Raw genomic sequence first — 18,079 nt, 5'->3', positions numbered from 1 at the left:
TAGGATGAGCTCATGTTAGGACAAGTTGAGTCTGGGTATGATTGGGTCTAGATTAGGTCATGTTATGTTGAGTTGAGATGGGCTGGACTTGGGTTAGGCTTATGTTAGGTGAGCCTAAGCAAAGTCAAGTTGGACTAAAATTAGACCAACTTGGTTCAAGTATAGGTTAGACCAAGTCAACATTGGGCTCAAGTTAAGTTAGGCCCCAGTTAGTAAAGAAAGAGTCTGGACGAGCTGAGACCAAGCTATGTAAGCTTAAGTCAAGCCCAAGTGAGTTTGGGTCAAATGGGTCTAGATAAGTTAGGTTGGGTCCATCGTAGTGATGAAGTTGTAAATAATAAAAATTAATCAAGATAGACATGGTTGAGTCGGGGTCAAGTCAAGTAGATAATTTAGGTTGTGTTTAAGTTAGATTGTGTCTAGATTAAGCCCAAATTGATAGAGTTCAAGTTGAGTTGGATACACCTCATAATAACCCAAGTTGGACCTATCAAAAAAAGTGAGATGACTCGACTCCAGACGAAAGTTGAGTTAAAGATCAAGTTGAGTAGTTGAAGAATTAAACTGAGTCAATCTAGGTCAAAGGTTGAGCGAAGTCATTCTGGGTCAAAGATCAGGTTGGCTCGAGATGAAGATTAAGCTTAGTTGGTTGGGGATCGAATGTTAAGTTGAGTCGGTCAGCCCTGAATGTTAAGCCGAGTTAGTCTTGATTGAGGGTTAAGTCAAGTCGGCTTGGGCAAAAGGTCAAATTGAATAAGTTTATGCAGAAAGTTGACCTGAGTAGACCCGAGCAAAAGGTCGAGTCAAGTTGGTCGAATCAAGAGCTTGAGCCAAGTCGACTAGGGTCGAAAGTGGAGAGAAGTTGATTGAGTTGAAGGTTGACTCAAATTGGCCCGAGTTGAAAGGTAAGTAAGTCATCTTAAGTTGAAGGCTTTTGACCCTTTGGCTTGAGTTATCTTATCGTGACTTTTGACTCAAGTTGACTCCTCTTGACCTTTGTCCTGAGCTAACTCAATTTGACCTTTAACATAAATCAACTTGACTTATCCTTCGATCTAGGCTGGAGGTATTATATTTAGGAGTTAAGTAAAGTCTTCTATGAGGTTAAACCAACTTTGATTTGAACCCTAATATACTTTAAGAAGAGAAATTGGAGGTTTACACTAAGGCTTTTGAAGACTCTCCATTATAAGAATCTCCTTAAAAGTGAAGAATTCACGGTTTTGGATTGAATGCAAAAATTGTTAAGAATTAAATTATAAAAAATTTTAGAAATAAAAGATGAATATTTGTGTATCAAATGTGGATATCATTTGGAAAAGGACAGTTTAACTGCATCAAACTTTCGATTGATTCAGGTAGAAATGATTTTTCTCGATCTCATTGAAGTTCATTCAAAAGAACCTTACAAAGATTAAATTGATTCTTATTATAAAAGAAACAGGATTAAAAAGTTGTTCAAACAAGGAAAGATCAGGTAAATGGTATTATTGTAATAATTGGTATTATAGAGTTTAAGTTTGAGTAGAATATGTTACTAATCACATCTTATGTTTGTCCAGAAGGGTGCATATACAAAAAAAATAATTGAGTTTGATACAAATGGTTAAAATTTATTCTATTTTATATTCAAACAATTTAAAAATTATTCTATATTTACCTAATTTTTAAAATGCATTATTCTACCTTTATGTATATTTTAATAATAACTTTCTTGAATATATAAGAGATACTTTTAGAATATTACGGGATATCAGAGATTTTTATGAAACATGCTTTTTCGATGTACCTTTTAGAACAAAATTTTGCGCAAGTTTTCAAAAATAAACTTTCAAGAATATATAATATAATTTTTGAAAAAAATTAACTTGTAAGATCCTTTCTGAAAATAAACTTTCAAGAATATATAATGTAATTTTTGAAAAAAATTAACTTTTAAGATCCTTTCCGATAATAAACCTTCAAGAATATACAATATAATTTTTGAAAAAAACTAACTTCTAAGATCCTTTTCGAAACATTTCGGAACAAACATTCTACAATTTTTCTATCATTTTGATTTTTTTTTCTTCTTTATCTCTCAGAGTATCAGTAGAGAATGGGAATACATTCAGTAGTGCGATGAAAAAGTAGTGCGATGAAAAAGAAAATACAATGATGATTGATAATAATGACCGTAACGAGAACAAAACTTGGTTTAACAAAGAAAAGTATATTAATCCTTTTACTATCACCATAAAGTACTGGTAATCATTATGGGGTGCAAAACAAATAAAAAGCCTAAAATAGTGAGAAAATCAAGTAATCAACTAGTTCCATATCTAACATGACCATAATTAAACCTCCTCTCACTGTACAAATACTTTAATAGTCCAAATATCAATTTGGATGAAAAGAAAAAAGCAAGGATATTATTGTGTGAAAGCAGTACAATGGAAGATTATGTAAATCCATATTTGAAAAATAAAAAACATCGTGACAAATTTGGTTGTAAAGATTATATATTTTTAGAATGGTTTTCCAAACTTTTTCTTGATAATTTGTTTAAAATAATTAAACAACATTCTATAATGTTGTGAAAAGTTAACTATATTTTTAACCCAATAATTGTATAAACATATAGTTAAGTATAAATTTTTTTAATATTTTATTTTTAAATTATGTAATCATGTAAAAATTAGTAAAAATATAAATAAATTAAGTACATGAACTACATATTTAAGTTTTAAAAAAGGTAAAATAGTCACTTTATTTTGTCACCAAACTAATTCGGTCTTTATCAATTGAATTCTAGCATTATATAATGAGTAAATGATGAAGTTAGCCATTATATATAAAATAAAATATCATTTGAATGGAGTTTAAATTTTTTTCAAGTATCTGAAAAACAAAACTGCTATTACATTATTTAACAAACAATTGTGTATGTTTGTTTTTTAAAAACCTTTTGATACAATTCTTGCTGCTTACAATTTAAACAAAATAAATATTCTACTCATATAATATAAGCATAAATTCTATGATTGATAGAGTTTTCCTACAATGACAACTTAAATTCTAGCACAAGCACAGGACCATTTGAGGCTTTGTATGGTACAACTGCAAAACTTGGTAAAGGCTATGTATATTAAGTAGTAATGACCTAACTAGCAGTAATATAATTTTACTGTACAAAATCAAATTAACCAAGTGAATTTGCTCTAACGAAGACATTTTGAAACTGTAGAAAATACACTTGTGTCACTCAAACATATATGATAAAGAGTTTGTATAGAGATGTATAGAAAATTAAATTCATAGCACATACTGTAAATCCAGACTGTAACAACGTATGAGAGTATTGCGGTTTTATTTATCAGCAATGGCTGCCATATCAGACTCTAAACTCAGTGAGGCCTCTTTGGGCACGACCTTCATCCAAATCTTCTCGCCATAACCAAAAGCTGCTTCGGCCAAACGCTGTGCCACTTTGTTGGCTGTGGGAAGCACCAGTGACAAAGATGATCCTGTCCCCTCGATCATGACTTTGCAATCTTCCAGAACCGAATCAAGGTACGAAACATCACTCATACCTTTTCCTTCAGATATTAGGTTCCAATGAATCTGTAAAATTTTGCAATCACTTTCAAAAATAATATTTGAAAAACCCAGTTCCCCTGATTGCTCTGCCACCCATTTGAAGCACAATGCAGCAGCAATTTTAGGATCATAAGTCTCTTCTTCAAGAAGATTGGTGCCTGCAGTATTTCATTCATGCACACAATTTTTTTCATTCCAAACAGAAAAACAGACAGTAATCACTGAAAAGCTACGAAAGATATTGTACCTGATGCTAGAACTACACCGGAAGAGTTTCTAAATACAACTCCCATTCCAGTACCAAGATTGTCTATCACAAGAGCAGCAAAATTGGCCTTAACGTTCTGAACCGGTGGTGGGACCCATTTTTGGGGAGCGACCATGGACCAGGCTTTGGCCATAACGTGCTCGCAATCCAGTATCTTGTCTTCGAAAACCCTCACATTGCGTCTCTGCCACACTGACCAAATGATGGCGCACACCAGGCCCATGGCTTTCTCGTCCAAAACGTGCGCAAACTGTTCGACAAATTGCGACATCTTCTTCACTTCGCCCACTTTCAGCCCCAGCGGCGACGCAAACCAGATGCGCTTAACCTCCTCACACTGCAGCAAAGCATGCACCGTCGTCTCCTCGGCCTTGCCACAGCATGGACACGTGGCATCGTTCAGAATGCGTTTCTCTACCAACAAAGATTTCACCAGCAGTTCCTCATTGCACGCTCGCCACGCCACGCTCTTGCACCTTGAAGGCGCCTCCGCGTACCATATACCCCTCCACACCTTCGACTTTGAGTCTAAAATACTTTTCGAATATACCATTTTTCTGCAACCAAATAAAATCAATAACTTGTGAATCTTGAACTGCACCAAGAATTCTAAATCAAGAAGAAAACAAGAAAGACGATTCTTTTAACCTAATTAGGGAACTTCTTGATTAGTAAATTAACAATAGGAAGAACATATATATAACCTGTGAATTCTGAATTCTATAGGAAGACGATGCCGAAGGAGGAGGAATCAAGAAAACTGACAAAGCAAAAGATATGGAAACAGCTTCAGAAGCGATAAGAAAGGTGAATAAGATAAAAATCACAAATAATAATTTTTTCTTCGGGTGGTTAAATAGAGGAGAAGATAAAGAATTACGAATGTGATGAGTGTGTGTGTGTGAATGTGTTTTTAACTGGTTAGTCAGAGTTGGGTTATTAATATTTGGACTCAGTTGGTAGTTGAAACTGAAAATTTATGATAGTGATTAGATCTCATGAGTGACTTAATTGAAGTTTAAGCACTCTTAATTAAAGTTTAAGCACTTCACCTAAGTTTTAGGATAATGATTATGGACTATCTTTCCACATAAAACAGATTTTTGTTAATAAAATAGAGAATTTAATTGACCTTTTGTGGAAACTTTTATGGGAACGGTTACTATACTATGAAATTGTGTTGACCAAGATGTAATATTATTAGTTTAAATTGATTTTAATGATTTTTTTTCGAAAAATAAAACTATACTATGGAATTATTATTAAATTTAATAAAAGATTGAGTATTTCACATCAATTATTTACATGATTCTTTACTATTATTACACTTTTGATTTGGTGGGTGGGATATGTTTCCACATAATACGATTTTTTAGCAAAATAATAGAAAGTTTATGCAAGTTTTATGGAAACTGTTACCATACCAAAATCGGGATTCAGACACCATAGAATTTCACATAAATTCAAATAATAGTGTTGACCAAAATGTAACATTATTAGGTTAATGTGTTTTTAAGGATCCATAGAAGTTTATTTTAAAAAAAAATTAAAAAATATAAAATTATTATTACATTTATGAAAAGTTTAATCATTTCACATCAATTCACATCCATCCCGATACACTTCTAATTTTTACTATTAATTTTGATGTGATTCTGTTGTTGGACCATGTTGCCACATAATAAAGATTTTCTTAGCAAAATAATAGAAAATTTACGTGAATTTTATTAATTTCTAAAATTTAAAGAAGATAAAATTATTACTAAATTAAAAAAAAAAAAAAACTAAGCATTCAACATCAATGATGCACATGAATCCCTACAGTCACACTTCCAGTTTTTACTATTAATTTTGATGTGATTCGTTTGATGGGCTATGTTTCCACATAATAGGGATATTTTTAGAAAAATAATAAAAAATTTACGTGAATTTTATGGAAGCAAATACTATACGAAAATATTTAGCGGCGACAAAATTTCAGACAAATTCAAAGAATGGTGTTGACCAAAATGTAATACTTTAAGGTTAAATTACATACAACATTAACTTTTTCTAAAATTAAAAAATATATATTACTAATTTAAAATAAAAAAAAAGCATTCCACATTAATGATTGACATAAATCCTCCCTACCATCACACTTCTAGTTTTTACTAATAATTGATGTAATTCATTGGATGGGCTATGTTTCCACATAATACGAATATTTTTAGCAAAATAATAGAAAATTTACATGATTTTTAAGGGAACGGTTACTATACAAAAAGTTTTAGCAGGATTTAGACGTGATAGAATTTTACATAAATATAAAGAATTGTTTTAACCAAAATGTAATATTGTTAGGTAAAATTGATTTTAGCAATGTATACCAGGTTAACTTTCTCTTAAAATTAAAAACTATAAAATTATTAATATTATATTACATGGTACAAGTTGAAGTTTACTCTAAGAATAAAGTTAGCTTAAACAATTCTAAGTTCACAGTAAGCTTTTAATAAACAAAAATATTTATATTAATTTCTAATAAATAAAGCTATTTGTTTGTATTAGTGTTAGATTAACATTGTATTCATTTTAGATTAGTGTCATTTTAACTTACACTAACTGAAATAAAAATAAAAAATGAATAAATATAGTGTTAATCTATAGTTAATATTGATTTTATTTATTTTTAATATTTATACTTTTATATTAACATATTTTATTATTGTTTTTTATTTATTTTTTAGTGGATTGCTTTAGTTAAAAATGAAAAAGTATATATATATATATATATATATATATATATATATATATATATATATATATATATATATATATATATATTTCATAATCAAAAAAAGTTGTATCGAGCTTTAGTTTAAATACTGAAAATAGAAGATAAGGAACGTCTTTCAATATAGTTTATTATTTTATTATAATTGTGAGGAAGATTTGTCTGTTATATAGATTATTATTTTTATTATAATTGTTATCGTTAAAAGTATTAAAAGAATCGACAATCTTTAAAAGATAAAAATATTTTGAGAAGATCTAAATGATTATTTTAAGATTGATACAAAAATAAAGGAAGATTGATTATTATTATTGTTATCATTATTATATGGCTATCGTTTCGGGCACAGGGATCTAACACCTATCTAAAATATTTAATTTGTCTAATTTTTTGTTGTAGTTTCTCTCGTTCTGTCTTCTTTCTTTCTCTCCCGTTCGGTTGTCCACGATCGGGGTACATGTCGATAAGACTCTGATGCTTAAGTCAGTTCAAGTCCGTTCGGGTGAATGCAATTAATGTTGTAATAAATGCGAAGTAAAAAGTCCCTACCAACTTACCTTGGGCTCCTATTTATAGTTTTTTGTATGAGCCTGTGTTAGGGTTTTCTTAATCATGGCCCAATTGCTTTTTAAACTTGATTACTAACTTGTTTTACTTTTAATCTAAGTTTTACTTCTTGGTTCATCCGGCTGACTGATCGACGATGTTGTTGTCCCCTTATAATTAGACGAGAATGGAAAATCATGGCCTCTGTTCGTCGATACTTACATTGAGAAGAGTCTCAATGTGATTTTCAATTACATATGGACTACCGGTCGTAGCGGGTGGCCTTTGGCCACTTTTCCTTGGGCCGCTCGGTTGTGAGCTCCCTAAAATCACTCGGAGAAATTGTCACATCAACAACCTACAGAATTATCCGCTTGTAGTAGGCGACCTTCGTTCGCTTATCCTTTGGTCGCTTGACCAAAGGTCTGGTTGGGGATGTTGATAGGTCATACGGTACAGTTATAATTATGGTTATAATTAGGAAATAATTTTTTTAAGATGTGGAATATAAAGGAAATTAATATAGGAATTGTAACATCCCATTTAATAGTTTCTACACTATTAAATACAACATCATATCATGGTAAAACATAACATATAATAGAAAATAAGCCAATATAGAGTATTAATACAGTCATCTAAATAACTATAGAAATACCAACTATATGTACAACCTATGCTAGAAAAGAGTTAACATAGAAAGTTCCAACTCTTAAACAAAAACATAAAACAGAGACCACTATCTTCAACCACATTCTACTGTCTCAACTCCTATCCAAGAAGGGAGTATCTTCACCTGCATCTTTCTCTGCTCACACCAATTAATTGATTATCACTGCAAAAAATGAAAACCATACAAAGAAACATATGCAAGCAAGAAGGGTAAGCTAATCTGATTAAAAGAAACATACAATCCAATTATAAACACAATATTCATTTTCACATTTCCAACAAAATCACTTAAATCACCATAACACAAGAAAGATAGATGACTCTAGACTCAATTATCCGGATTATGTAAGCGACATTGAACCTCTTGGTGGCATGTACCTGTGATGGTTCCCAAACTCTGTAGAGTTTGGCCTCAAGGGGCTATCACCCAACCACTCACAAGGTAAGTTCCCTTCTTGTCTAAGACTTGATCAAGTCCAAAGATTAGGACCTCCTACTACTCCTCACGACATAATCCATTCGGCTATACCTGAGCGTGAATGATTATTGAAGTTTCAGGATACCCCCAATAGTGAGTCCTCATGTCCTTACATACACTAAGAACATACCCTTTAGAATTTCCCTTTGGAATTCTAGGTCAACCACATCTCTCATCATCCAATTTATACATTTAAACCACACATTTTGTCAAAAGCACTAGTTCATGCATATCATTATCACAATTCACACTTTAACATTGAAGGTATTAATTCATCCATCACAAAAAAGGAAACAAACACTCTACTACAGTGATTTTCACTCAAGCTAGAAGGTCTCACCTAGGCGAAAGAGTTCTTTCGCCTAAGCGAGACTCAAAACAGAGAGTAACCCAAGAACTGAGCGAATTCTCGCTTAGGCTAAGTTTTCTCGCTTAAAGGAGATTGCCTCTTGCTCAAGCGAAACTTGCTCGCCTAGGCGACAATTCATGCAGGGGCAGAGATGAGTTTCTGGTGTTTTTCGCTCAGGCGAGAGCTGCTCGCTTGGGCGAAAACATCAGATTCCCAATATGTTTTCACATGCAGAGCCTAGAAATTCAAACCAAAAACTCCAATTTAGCACAAACAAGTGATTCAAGCATCAATCAAGAACAAGTTCATGCAATCAAAGTCATCAGAATGGTTTCTATACGAAATTCAAGAAAATCAGTTAGCTCCCTTTACCTTTTTATTGATTTTAAGCTTGGTGAAATCAACCTTAACCAGTAACGGCAAAAACCTCAACTCAACTTGGAGGAAGGAAGTTGGGAGTGAAATCAACAGAGAGCTCTGCAAGGGTTTCCCTATCTTTGATACACTTTCTAGAGAAGAATCAGAGTTACAAAGAGAACAAAAAGGCAATTGTTTGGAAAAAAAAAATTGAGGGAAAAACTGTGTGGGTGGAAAGTGTTTTGTTTGAGTGTGGGGTGGGCTAGTATACTTAGACCAGAAGAATAGGAGAAAGGGATCACACATGAATGATTTTTTATGATTTTCTAAATAAGGTTTTATAGTCTCTAGAAAAGTATTTGGATGAAAAATTTAGAGAAAAATTGGCTTGTGTGGTAAAAAGTTCTGTTGGAATTTCACCTATGTAAAACTAGATAATGATGCTTATGAATTTTGAAAAAAAAAAAATTGATTAACGCAATGCTTTAAGTATATGAGTATGTATGTTTTTAGTCTCTAAACTTTGACACGAAATGAAAATTTATCTTTGTCCGAAATTTTAATACATCTTCATTTGATATATTTTCGTTTCAATATCTACTTAAAAACGCGTATGACATATCAATAAAATTTAACGTAATTAAATTCAAATAACTATATTCACTTGTTTTAAAAATTAAAATATTAAAGTGTATCAAAGATAGGAAAATTGACAAATTCAAATTTGAATTAAAGAAAGGACCGAAAATATTATCAACCCTTAAATATATAATTTATAAATTGAATAAATGATTATAGGAAAGTTGTTCGACACTCACCTTTGAAATTGAAGTGATTCATATAAGTTTGGACTCTTTTAAATTTGTTGTGCATATGTGAGGGTTCTAGGAAACTGTGAGTAGACAATTTAAGTAAAAATTAGCTTCTGTGTTTTTATATTTGTAAACATATATACATATTCTTTTTGTCAATAAGAAAATATTTGTGGCTCTTTTTTTTTTCTCTTCAGTAAAAATCAATTTATTTTCTTAAATTGATTCGTTTTAATTTATTAATTTCATGGCGGACGAAAGACATACTCACATAAATACTCAAATATACTAGACACAATATAGAAAAACCAAAAAAATAGCAAATATAGCCAAATATGTATAAAGAACAACATATTTAAATACGTCCAAATTCATAAAAGTGCTACTAGAGAATGAAAGACGATGTGAATCTTGTTAATAACATACACATGGACACCAAATACTTTTGTGTCAACCATAGAACACAACATTGAAAGAACCCATAAAGAAATTCAATTATTATTTTTTGCAAAGAAATACTTAAAGAAAAGTTCGCTTTAACACGAAGGTTTTGGTTAAGACATTTTCTCAAACACTTGGTGAGCATCGACCAAATTGTAATCCCCACAATAATAGCACAATATTGAAAATCTAAAAACCCCAACAAAGAATCAATATAAGAATAATCATGAACACAATTTAAAACACTCCCAAAATTCTATTTTCTTGTCTTAAAAATCATGAAAAGAATCAGAATCAAAATCAGAATACTCTAACGAGAGTGGACCAAGAACATCAGCAATTACATACTGGGTTGCTTCATCCATGACCTCCTCAGTCCAAACTCGTTCACCATAAACAAAAGCTTCTGAAGCTATAAACCGTGCCACTTTGTTCCCTCCACAACCCACCAATCTCAGACACGATTTCGTTCTCCGAATCATCGTTTTGCAATCTTCTAGAAGCGAATCAAGGAAGAAACCATCACTGTTCACTTTTCCTCGTATCACTTCGTTCCAGTGACTGTATAACTGTTCGCAATCAGTTTCGAAAATAACATCACAAAAGCCCACATATAGCACATTGCCGAGGCAATTCCCTCCTCAAAACACTGTTTTTCCATCAAATTTGTTGCTGCAGTTTTCATCCAAAACATGTTAAGTACTGTACCCAATCATCAAAACTTGTTCTTTTCAATGTTTTTCTTAGTTTCTGATAAGATAAACTATGTTGAACACAGAAGAAAAAAGAGAAAGAAAACGTGTACCACATGCTTGTGGGACACCGGCAAAGTCTCTGAAAACCACTCCCATTGCAGTTCCAACACTGTCTTTAACAGAAGCAGAAAAATTGGCCTTGACATGGGGATACGAAGGCAGAATCCATTCATCTGAAAAGAACATGGAGTGGGCCTTCGCCATAACTTCTGGAAAATCAAGTTTCTTGCGTTGCTCAACCCAAACGTTGCGTTTTTCCCACACTGCCCACATGATCACGCACACCATGCCCAGGACCTTTTTATCCATGAAACTCGCACATTCACCGATCCATTCCGACACGGTGGTGATATCATGCAGCAGTTCCACTCTCAGCCCCAACGGCGACCCAAACCAAATGCACTTCGCTTCCTCGCACTGCATCAAAGCATGCATCGTTGTCTCACTGTACTTGCCGCAACATGGGCACGTGTCGTTTTCGACATTCCCTTTTGCGAACAACAAAGATCTCACTTCTAGTTCCTCGTTGCATGCAAGCCACACGAGTTCCTTGCATGCTGGAGCTGCCTCTGCATGAAATATTCGATCCTGCACCGTTGAGTTGGACCCATTGGTTGAACATGCCATTCCTCAGAAAACTGCAGAAGACGAAAGGCAAAGCTTGCAGAAAGAAAACACTCAAGAAAAACAAGAAAAGGAAACTTTACCATTTAGACAACAATGAAAAGTGCTTAGACAAAGAAATAGAACAGAATCATAATAGAAACACTTCAAAGAAATATGTACCAACGAAGCTGGAGAAAATCATAACGAAAGTTTCTTCTTTCTTTCTTTTTTTTTTTTTTTCTTTTCTGCTCTTGATTAACAAAAAGGATTAACATTTTGAGGTATAGAACTCACCCAGTAGAGGAGAAATAATAAAGATGAGAACGAAATTATCTTCCCAGTGCCTTTGAATTGCGCAAGGATTCCTTACATCTTCTTGAATACATAAGTATATATTATATATCATGCCTTTAGAATATTTATGAAACTAATAATGTAAAATATTTGTTTAATATCATTTTCTAAATGATGCCTAAGGTTTATGCTTATTACCCTATTCCACGTTTGCATGTTTAATATTGAATTTATACAAATTTAAAACAAATAACAAATTTTCATGTTCTTTAAAATACTATTAAAGAATATAACTAGTGACAAAAACTACAACAGATTTTTTATGTTTCTTATAATATTACAAAATTAAGATCTTCCTGTTTTCATCGATCATTCATTTATGGAAAATGATTTTTTAACGTCACTTTACAATCTACAAAACGATCACGTTTCCATTCCCATCATCACCGCCATTCATAAGAAAAATAACTTTAAATTATTAACTAGAAAGGGTACAATATGCCAAGTACATTGGTCTTTATTGGCATGCAAGAAACCAAAATACCAAGAGAAGTTTATTTCATCTTCTTACCAAGCCATGCACTGAGATGTGAGAGAAAACCAAGCACCAATCATAAGTTTTTGAATGTTATTTGAAACACTAGTTGTAGTTGATCTTGAGCATGTCGATGAAGTTGTTCCCCTCAGCAATGTCATTGGACGCGAGAAAATTAAGAAAATCTCTGAAGCTGCTCTCTCTATACATCTTAGGATGTTCATCATCCACAAGCTCTTGAGCAGTCTCCATTTTATCATCCAACCCTAAACTGAACAAGGCAGTGATGGAGATCCTTGTCTTGTCCTTGTTAAGGGTAGCCCTATGGACAACACTCTTGTAGAAGCCATTGCTGAGTACCTCAAAATGGTCACCCACATGCACCTGAAGGGCACCAGGAATGTGTGGAACCACCTTCCATGTTCCATCTTCCAGATCCATTATCTCTAACCCAGGGTGGTTCTGGTACAAAATGGTTAAGCAACTATAGTCTGAATGTGGAGGTAGCCCTAGTGCAATCTCTGGTTCAGGGCATGGAGGGTAGCAATTCACAGCCATCACTTGCATCCCATTTTCAATCTTTTTTCTTACATTTTTGCATTCATCTAATTCCAGACTCTCTATCAGTGCCATCATCAACTCTGTGCTCAATTTCTTCACCTCTTCACAGTATCTTCCCATCTTTTCCCTACAAAATTTAAATTCTCTGTTATTTCTATCAACCAGAAAGAGTAAAGAAAACTATTTAAATGTTTCTATTATTGACACTGTAGATATTTTCAATAACTTACTGTAGCCTTATGTTAAAGCTTATTAGAAATTAAAACACCGACTGAGGAATACAATTCATTTATTCTCTTTTATAATAATTAATAAAAAAAATTCTATAAACTATTTGATCACTTTTATCATTTTTCTGATCTTATGCAAATATATTTCTTTAATTTGACGCAAAAAATTATAGATAAAGGAACTGTATCTTAGGTTTTATTTTTCTATATTTCAAATATATATATTTATTATACCTTTCTAAGTGTAGATATATATTTAGATGTGATACAATCAACTAAGTCATCCATGTGATATATATTGATGGCTGAATCTTTGTTTTATGGGAAATTTCAATCTCTTGTATATTTAGTTATTAAATTAAAGTGTTTGGCTACTACTATTCGTAATTTTGGTGGTACCCTAGAAAATTGGGTCGATGTCATTTCCAAAGAGTGTGGGAAGCTAAATTCATGTTACCTAGTTATTGGAATTGTTTGTTTCTCTGTATGAAACTGACACATATCCACCGTCTGCTTTCTCATTCATACATACATATCAATTAATTTGTTATTCTTAATAAAATGAATATTCTAAAAGAAATCCATAATCCAGACCACCTAAATCAATGCTTGTTTTGATTTAATTACAAAAGTTAAAATAATATATTTAAAATTTATATAATTTCAAAAAAGATTAATATTAATTCCTCACTTATATTTATAATTTTTTAAATCTTAAAGAAATGTCTCCAATTCAACCCTAAGATCCTTCATGTTTCAAAATAAATAAAAAGATGAAATATGACTTGTTTTTATCTTTTCTGGAATTTTCCCCCTTATCATAAAAATTATTTATTAAATTAATATTTTATTGTCAAGTAAAATGAAAGAGAAATACCTTTTATTTTCAATAATAGAATAAAATATATAAAAAATATAGAAAGGAGGAGTTTAGAAATATAAAAGATGTGAATTTGTATCTAATTTTCTATGTTTTTCCAATATATATATATATATATATATATATATATATATATATATATATATATATATATATATATATATATATGAGGTTGAAAATATATGAAAAATTCAAAAGATAACAAAAGAACATAAAAATATCAATAAATTTATTATTTTTTAGTGCATTTAATTTTTTTTATTATTTGCAGAAATAAAAATTTAATTAATTTAATTTTCACTAATATAATATAGTACATCTAATTTTAAAATTCTTTAAAATTTAAGGAGACCATGACCTTTATCGAAACACTAAGACTCTCTATAACGAAAGTCAAACATTATGTTATAAAATAAAATAAAATTGGTATATCATTTTATATTAACTTAAAATATATAAATTATTGTAACTCATCTCAAAAACTGATTTTTTTATAAGATTAAATTAAATTTAAAATTTATCAGACATATATGGAGTGAAGTAAAAACCTGTAATCGGATGGATTTTGTGGCCAGAAGTGGATCCAATCCTTTAATGGGTGGGCATAGTGTTTGAGAAAAACCCTCCAAAATTGAACCTTGTCAATTCCATCTTTTAAACTCGTCCCATACCTCACTGGCTTGAAAACATCATTTGACATCAGCTTCATCTTCTCCTTTCTCGGCAATTCAAAGAATTTCGAAGCAACAAATACAGCATCATCAATCACTGATTCACTCACTCCATGGTTCACAACCTAAAAGTTTCCAAATTCAAACATATTATTCATCCCCCTAGTAATTACATAATAAAAATGCAACTTATTTTCAAATTTAATTATCCTTTTGTAAAGTAGGGTTTTTACTTGCTTGTATATTATAAATTATTTTTATCTGATTTGATCATGTGATAAAGGTGTTAGAAGTGAATTTTATGCCTAACTCAACCCACAAAACCGGATTGTAAGGTGAGGTTTGCATCCCACTTACATATTGTGAATTGACCTTATCTCTAGTCGATATAAGACTTCCAACACACCCCCTCACGCCGAGGTATATACATCGCTAAGATAGGCTCTAACTTGGCTCTGATACCATGTTAGAAGTGAGTTTTATGCCTAACTCAACCCCACAAAACCAGCTTGTAAGGTGAGGTTTGCACCCTACTTATATATTATGAACTGGTCTTATCTCTAGTCGATGTGAGACTTCCAACAAAAGGGAGATAAAAAATAAATAAATAAATAATTTGAAAAGTGAAGAATGCATTGGTGTTTTAAGAAAACTTAATAGAAGAATAGAAGAAGTGTTTGAGTAAGTTAAACTTTTAAATTTCGAAGTAGTTTACTATATATAAATGGGACTTGACATACCCACTTTTTAATTGAATGAACTTATAGTAAGAGTGGAATACATTAAATACTGAATTATATTTGGATGTACTTATAATATTATTTTTTTGGGTATAGCATGAAAATGGAGGTGTATCTTTAGTTGACTTTTGTTCATATTGGAAATGAGGATGTATGATATTGTTTAGTTTACTAAAAAAATAAAGTAATTCAACGAAACAGGAAGATACACATATCTATATTTATTGATTGATTACAAGTTTATTATAACAAGATAACCTAGAACACTCATGTTTTAGTTAACTCCTATGTTAAAACAAAATTAAGAAGAAGAAAAACTTACTTGAAAGAAACCCAAACGATGAGAAGCATCTCTTAGTTGTTGAATAGCACAAGACCTTGTTGGTGAGCCATGCTTAAGTGCACCCATGTCAATAACAGCAACATTTGCATAATCTTTTGGTCTATGCAACGTTGGAATCACATATTCTTGAGGGACACAAGAGAGACCCTTTTCTTGAGCACTGTCCAATATTGCGGAGAATGAACTTGAACATCTACCAAACTCCATTTTCATCTTTTCAACACTTCAAAAATCTCTCACTCTTACCAAAACCATACACACATTCACCATTTTATAGCTCAACATTCAGGCCATGACTTGCTCACTAAGTTTTGTTCATGCAATTAATTCAGACCCTCCAACAAATTCTTACGAACCAAACTTATAATTTGTTCCATTGCAGAAACCACAGCTTCGACACTGTTAAGATTCTGAATTTGGTCTTGTTTCTTGAAGACGATTAATTGTTGCAATTTTAAACTAGATGCACTTTTTCTATTCTGTGATTCCTTTTTATAATACGTCATGCAATGCACCTTTATAATTTATGTGAGAAATATTGTTTAAAAATTAAAAGTAAAACATTGCATCATTCGGTCAACGTTGGGTCAAACCATGTTTACGAGTACATCCAAAAACCCCTTACCTATGTTAGAACAACATGACACAGCTTATTATTTAATGTTGGTGTCAAATATTAAATGTTTCTTCGAGTTTAAGGTATACAAATGGTGAATAGTTAAGAATCGTAACACGGGTACCATGCTTTATTCTTATCCACAAACTATAGTGTTGGTTAATTTCCAAGCTTCTAGTGTAGTCTATATATTCTGCGAAGGTTTCAGGAAATTCTAACTTTTGAACTTTTCTCCTATATAACATATTTATAAATTTAGTTTGAAAAATGATAAACCCCACCACTTACGCATTGTTTGAATTTAAAGTAGGTAAAAAGGGAATAAAATTTCTCAGTAATATTTTTCAATAACATGTTCCCTAATAATAATAACAATATATATACACATAATATTTGTAATTTCGACGATTTTTTTTTATAAAAATATATAAAAGAATAATTTTGAGTATATTATATTTTAAAATTACAAAATTACAATAATATCCTCCACACCAAATTGGAAGTTGTCTTCCGACGACAAGATATGGAGCAGGAGATCTAAGCAAAATTGGTTGATGTAGAAGTATTCGAACCGATAAGGAAGTGAAAAATTTTATGGTGAAAGAAAAGTTCTTCAAATGAAATGAAAGTATGAACCAAAAATATAAAAATAAAGAAAGTTTTTTTATATTATCTAATAAACTATAAAATTAAGAATTTAAAATTGTTAGTCGCATACTAAACAATGTATAAACAGAGTATAAAAGACAAAATTATGTTCTAGACGATAGAATTAAAGTTTGCGTTTCTTAAAATGTAGTATATTAATTTTATTTGAATGAAGCCACGTAAAAGAAAAAAAAGTGCAATTGTGGTTGTTGTGATGGGAGAATAAGTACCTTGAAAATTTGGGTAAATTTGATGGAGATAAAAAAGTCAAATTGTAAAAAAAAAATAAAAGGTTGTACAGTAAAAGAAAAATTCTTCAAATAAAATGAAACTAAGAATAAAAGAAAAACAAAAAGCAAAATGAACCTTTTATGTTAAGTAAGGGAGAATGACTTAGTGAAATTGGGATGTAGTTAAAAGTAGGTATAATTACTGATTTGGTATCCTATTTTTAGCTTAAGTTTAATTTGGTTCCCTACTTTTGGTTTGTTTAATTTAGTATCCAAATTATTTAAAAGGATTCAATTTGGTCTTCTCCGTTAAGTTGGAGTAATACCGTGTCAGTATAGGACACGTGTTAAGCTATGAAACTTTTAATTTTTTTAATTTTAATTTTTTTTCAAAAAAATTAAAAACTGTCACGTGTCAGTTTACCATCATGCCACATGCCAACTTACAATCATAACACGTGGCCGTGATAATAGTTGTTTTCAATTTAGTCCTCTATTTAATTTTTTGTTCAATTTAATATCCCAATTCTTTAAAACGATCTAATTTTGTCCTTTCCAATTTGAGACCAAATTAGTAACTAAGTTTAATTATAACTTATATATACATGTTAAAATAATTGTTTTAAATTTATACATCAAATCACTACACCTAAATATTCAAATTATTTTATTTTTTACAAGTGTAAAAAATT

At 31.3% G+C, this 18,079-nt stretch overlaps 3 protein-coding genes across 3 annotated transcripts; all 3 read right to left on the bottom strand.

Moving 5' to 3' along the window:
- Positions 1-3,242: 3,242 nt before the first annotated feature.
- LOC114189591 lies at positions 3,243-4,665 on the bottom strand. Its single transcript, XM_028078196.1, has 3 exons — positions 4,552-4,665; positions 3,827-4,404; positions 3,243-3,737 (listed from the first exon to the last, which is right to left on the bottom strand). Exons 2-3 carry the CDS (start codon positions 4,398-4,400, stop codon positions 3,349-3,351), a joined length of 963 nt encoding a protein of 320 aa, XP_027933997.1. The 5' UTR covers positions 4,401-4,404; positions 4,552-4,665; the 3' UTR covers positions 3,243-3,348.
- Positions 4,666-10,547: 5,882 nt separating this feature from the next.
- On the bottom strand, positions 10,548-11,660 carry LOC114190219. Its single transcript, XM_028079017.1, has 3 exons — positions 11,084-11,660; positions 10,904-10,950; positions 10,548-10,847 (listed from the first exon to the last, which is right to left on the bottom strand). The coding sequence occupies exons 1-3, from the start codon at positions 11,658-11,660 to the stop codon at positions 10,548-10,550; spliced, it is 924 nt and encodes a 307-aa protein (XP_027934818.1).
- Positions 11,661-12,427: 767 nt separating this feature from the next.
- On the bottom strand, positions 12,428-16,100 carry LOC114189662 (flavanone 3-dioxygenase 3). The gene is made up of 3 exons (XM_028078293.1): positions 15,873-16,100; positions 14,688-14,935; positions 12,428-13,156 (listed from the first exon to the last, which is right to left on the bottom strand). The coding sequence occupies exons 1-3, from the start codon at positions 16,098-16,100 to the stop codon at positions 12,574-12,576; spliced, it is 1,059 nt and encodes a 352-aa protein (XP_027934094.1). The 3' UTR covers positions 12,428-12,573.
- Positions 16,101-18,079: the final 1,979 nt, after the last annotated feature.

This window comes from Vigna unguiculata, chromosome 7, assembly GCF_004118075.2.
Source record: "Vigna unguiculata cultivar IT97K-499-35 chromosome 7, ASM411807v1, whole genome shotgun sequence".
NCBI lineage: Eukaryota > Viridiplantae > Streptophyta > Magnoliopsida > Fabales > Fabaceae > Vigna > Vigna unguiculata.
Note: the sequence above shows the minus strand (reverse complement) of the source record. Positions and strands in the feature narration are given on the sequence as shown.

Bases quoted from the DNA above. Each gene is read 5' to 3' on its own strand.
- LOC114189591 (XM_028078196.1), bottom strand. From the start codon at position 4,400: ATGGTATATTCGAAAAGTATTTTAGACTCAAAGTCGAAGGTGTGGAGG. The intron at 3,738-3,826 runs GTACAATATCTT...GAAATACTGCAG, and splicing joins CGGTGTAGTTCTAGCATCAG to GCACCAATCTTCTTGAAGAA.
- LOC114190219 (XM_028079017.1), bottom strand. From the start codon at position 11,660: ATGGCATGTTCAACCAATGGGTCCAACTCAACGGTGCAGGATCGAATA. The intron at 10,951-11,083 runs GTACACGTTTTC...TGAAAACTGCAG, and splicing joins CGGTGTCCCACAAGCATGTG to CAACAAATTTGATGGAAAAA. The intron at 10,848-10,903 runs GCAATGTGCTAT...GATTGCGAACAG, and splicing joins TTGAGGAGGGAATTGCCTCG to TTATACAGTCACTGGAACGA.
- LOC114189662 (XM_028078293.1), bottom strand. From the start codon at position 16,100: ATGGAGTTTGGTAGATGTTCAAGTTCATTCTCCGCAATATTGGACAGT. The intron at 14,936-15,872 runs GTAAGTTTTTCT...GGAAACTTTTAG, and splicing joins ATCGTTTGGGTTTCTTTCAA to GTTGTGAACCATGGAGTGAG. The intron at 13,157-14,687 runs GTTTTTACTTCA...TAAATTTTGTAG, and splicing joins CAAAATCCATCCGATTACAG to GGAAAAGATGGGAAGATACT.